Source organism: Neofelis nebulosa, unplaced genomic scaffold (assembly GCF_028018385.1).
Source record: "Neofelis nebulosa isolate mNeoNeb1 unplaced genomic scaffold, mNeoNeb1.pri scaffold_66, whole genome shotgun sequence".
NCBI lineage: Eukaryota > Metazoa > Chordata > Mammalia > Carnivora > Felidae > Neofelis > Neofelis nebulosa.
This window is the reverse complement of record NW_026691910.1, coordinates 47,764-49,808: the sequence shown is the minus strand read 5'-3', so window position 1 is coordinate 49,808 and position 2,045 is coordinate 47,764. Positions and strand designations below refer to the sequence as shown.

Here is a 2,045-nt window from a genome sequence, read left to right as displayed (position 1 = left end):
CCGAGCAGGGCCTTATACACTAACATATGTGGTCCCAGGGTGTCACCGCGGAGAAATCGAGAGGTCGTGACTGCAGAAGAGGTCGCTGTAATTGAAGGACATGATCCAGGGAAGGCTGGCCAGGAATGCAGCAGACCTGATCGGGAGAGGCCAGGGGTGGTCAGGTCACAGGGTGAGGGACAGGCCAGCCCCCTTCACTCCCGCTTCTTGTAGCTCTCCAGATGTGACAGGACCCAGCCCGACGGCAGGAGGAAACACAGGAAGCAGGAGGTGAGCCCGATGGCGACTTCCTACAGACCACAAGAAAGAAGGAACCCGCAGAGTAAGAATTCCCCTAGGCTTACCAGGCAGCAGAAAGCCCCTTTCAAGGAGTCGGGATTCAGGCTTCAGAGGAGGGGCATAGCAGATCCAAGGCCCGCTCTAGGCCTTGAGGTGAAGGGTCAGATATGGGAGTGGGGCCAGCCTGTGTTAGGATCCATAGAGAAATCCACCACGAGATGATAAAGCAAAGGGACAGGAACAAAGAGTTAAACCTGTTTGATCTATTGGGATCCAGGAACCATGCATAGGCTGGTAACCCTAAAAATGCACCTCTCCTTCTTTGCCTTTAAAAACCCCTCTCCTCAGGGTGCCAGGCTGGCTCAGTCAGTAGATCACGCGGCCCTTGATCTCAGGACTGCGAGTTGGGGCCCCACTCTGGGTGTAGAGCTTACGTAAAATCTTAAAAACATCTCTCTTCCCTTCTCCTTTCCAGGACTGCTATTCAACCTCTAAGGCTAGGGATAAAAGACTTTTTGCACAGCCACCTCCACATTCCCTACTGCAGTAAAGATCACAGCACAACTTGGGAGTCAGACTTGAGTTCAAATTCCTTCTTTGCCACTGAAGGTTTGACTTTTGACAAGTGGATACGGTGCTCCTAAATTTCAGTTCCCTCCACCACGAAACCGAGATGATGGTCATTTCTTCTCAGGGACACCGGGACCAGCGCAGCAGCCTGGGCGGTGTCTGGCACGTAGTGGGCACTCGGCAGATGCCAGCTGCAACTATTATCACTATTATTTCCTTAATCGCAGCGGCCCATCAGGCTCTGCTCCTAACTGGGGCCCAATAGCCTGGATTCTGAAGACTCGCATTGAGGCCGAGTTCTGCCGCTGAGGCAAATGCATTAAAGCGCCACACAGGTGAGAGTCGTTAAGGGTTAAACTCCCACATTTCTGGAAATGACAAAGACCCACCTTCCCTAATCATTAACAGTGGTAACAACCATTATCGCCGCTGACAGTCGTTACGCAACCCCCATGAGCCGATGAGTAAACAGGCTCAGAGAGGACTAAGGGCTCGAGGCTGCACCGCACGTAAGCGACAGAAATATGCTGAATCGAGCGAGATTTGGTGCTGAATGAGCCCCAACTGTCGCCCGGGTACTGTCCCTCTCATTCGCGCCCTCCAGACACCCCCAAACCACTGCTGCTCCCTGCTAGGCTGCGGGCCGCGAGGTGCAGGGCACTCTCAGGGCCGCCGAGGGGCAGCACGCCAGACCGGCCATCCCCAAACTCGCCGCGGGACCCCCAGTCTGGCTCGCTGCACCTCCCGTGCCTTTCCCGGCCCACTCCTCACCATGGTCCCGAGCTGCTCCTGCGGAGGCTTGGAATGGATCTGAGCACGCTGCACCGGGAGCCGCCGGGTTAGGCCTGTCAGGCCCCTCAGCAGCAGCGGGGTCAGTACAGACATGACCGCAAGGAATGACTGCAGACAGTGGCCAACAGTAGCCCAAGGTCGGGAAGTCAAAATGGCGGCGGCGGCCGGAAGTTCCGGCTCTGGGGAGGCCGGGAAAGGGCGTCCCGGAAGCTTCCCGGTAATGACGCAGGGACACACCTCCCACCTGCCCCCGTCAGTTTTTGGCGCGCTCCTCGAAAGAGCCAATCGACGCCATCCTACAGCCAATGGGCGGAGCATGGAGGGGCGTTCCTTTCAGTTATGCCCCACCTCCAGTGCGGCCTATCTTCTTGAGTGACACCTAAAGCCACCCAATCATATAAGCC

General features: G+C 56.4%; 1 protein-coding gene across 1 annotated transcript; it reads right to left on the bottom strand.

The window, feature by feature from the left end:
* Positions 1-71: 71 nt before the first annotated feature.
* LOC131503551 (cytochrome c oxidase subunit 8A, mitochondrial) lies at positions 72-1,809 on the bottom strand. Its single transcript, XM_058714999.1, has 2 exons — positions 1,621-1,809; positions 72-290 (listed from the first exon to the last, which is right to left on the bottom strand). The coding sequence occupies exons 1-2, from the start codon at positions 1,732-1,734 to the stop codon at positions 195-197; spliced, it is 210 nt and encodes a 69-aa protein (XP_058570982.1). The 5' UTR covers positions 1,735-1,809; the 3' UTR covers positions 72-194.
* Between the last annotated feature and the right edge of the window lie 236 nt (positions 1,810-2,045).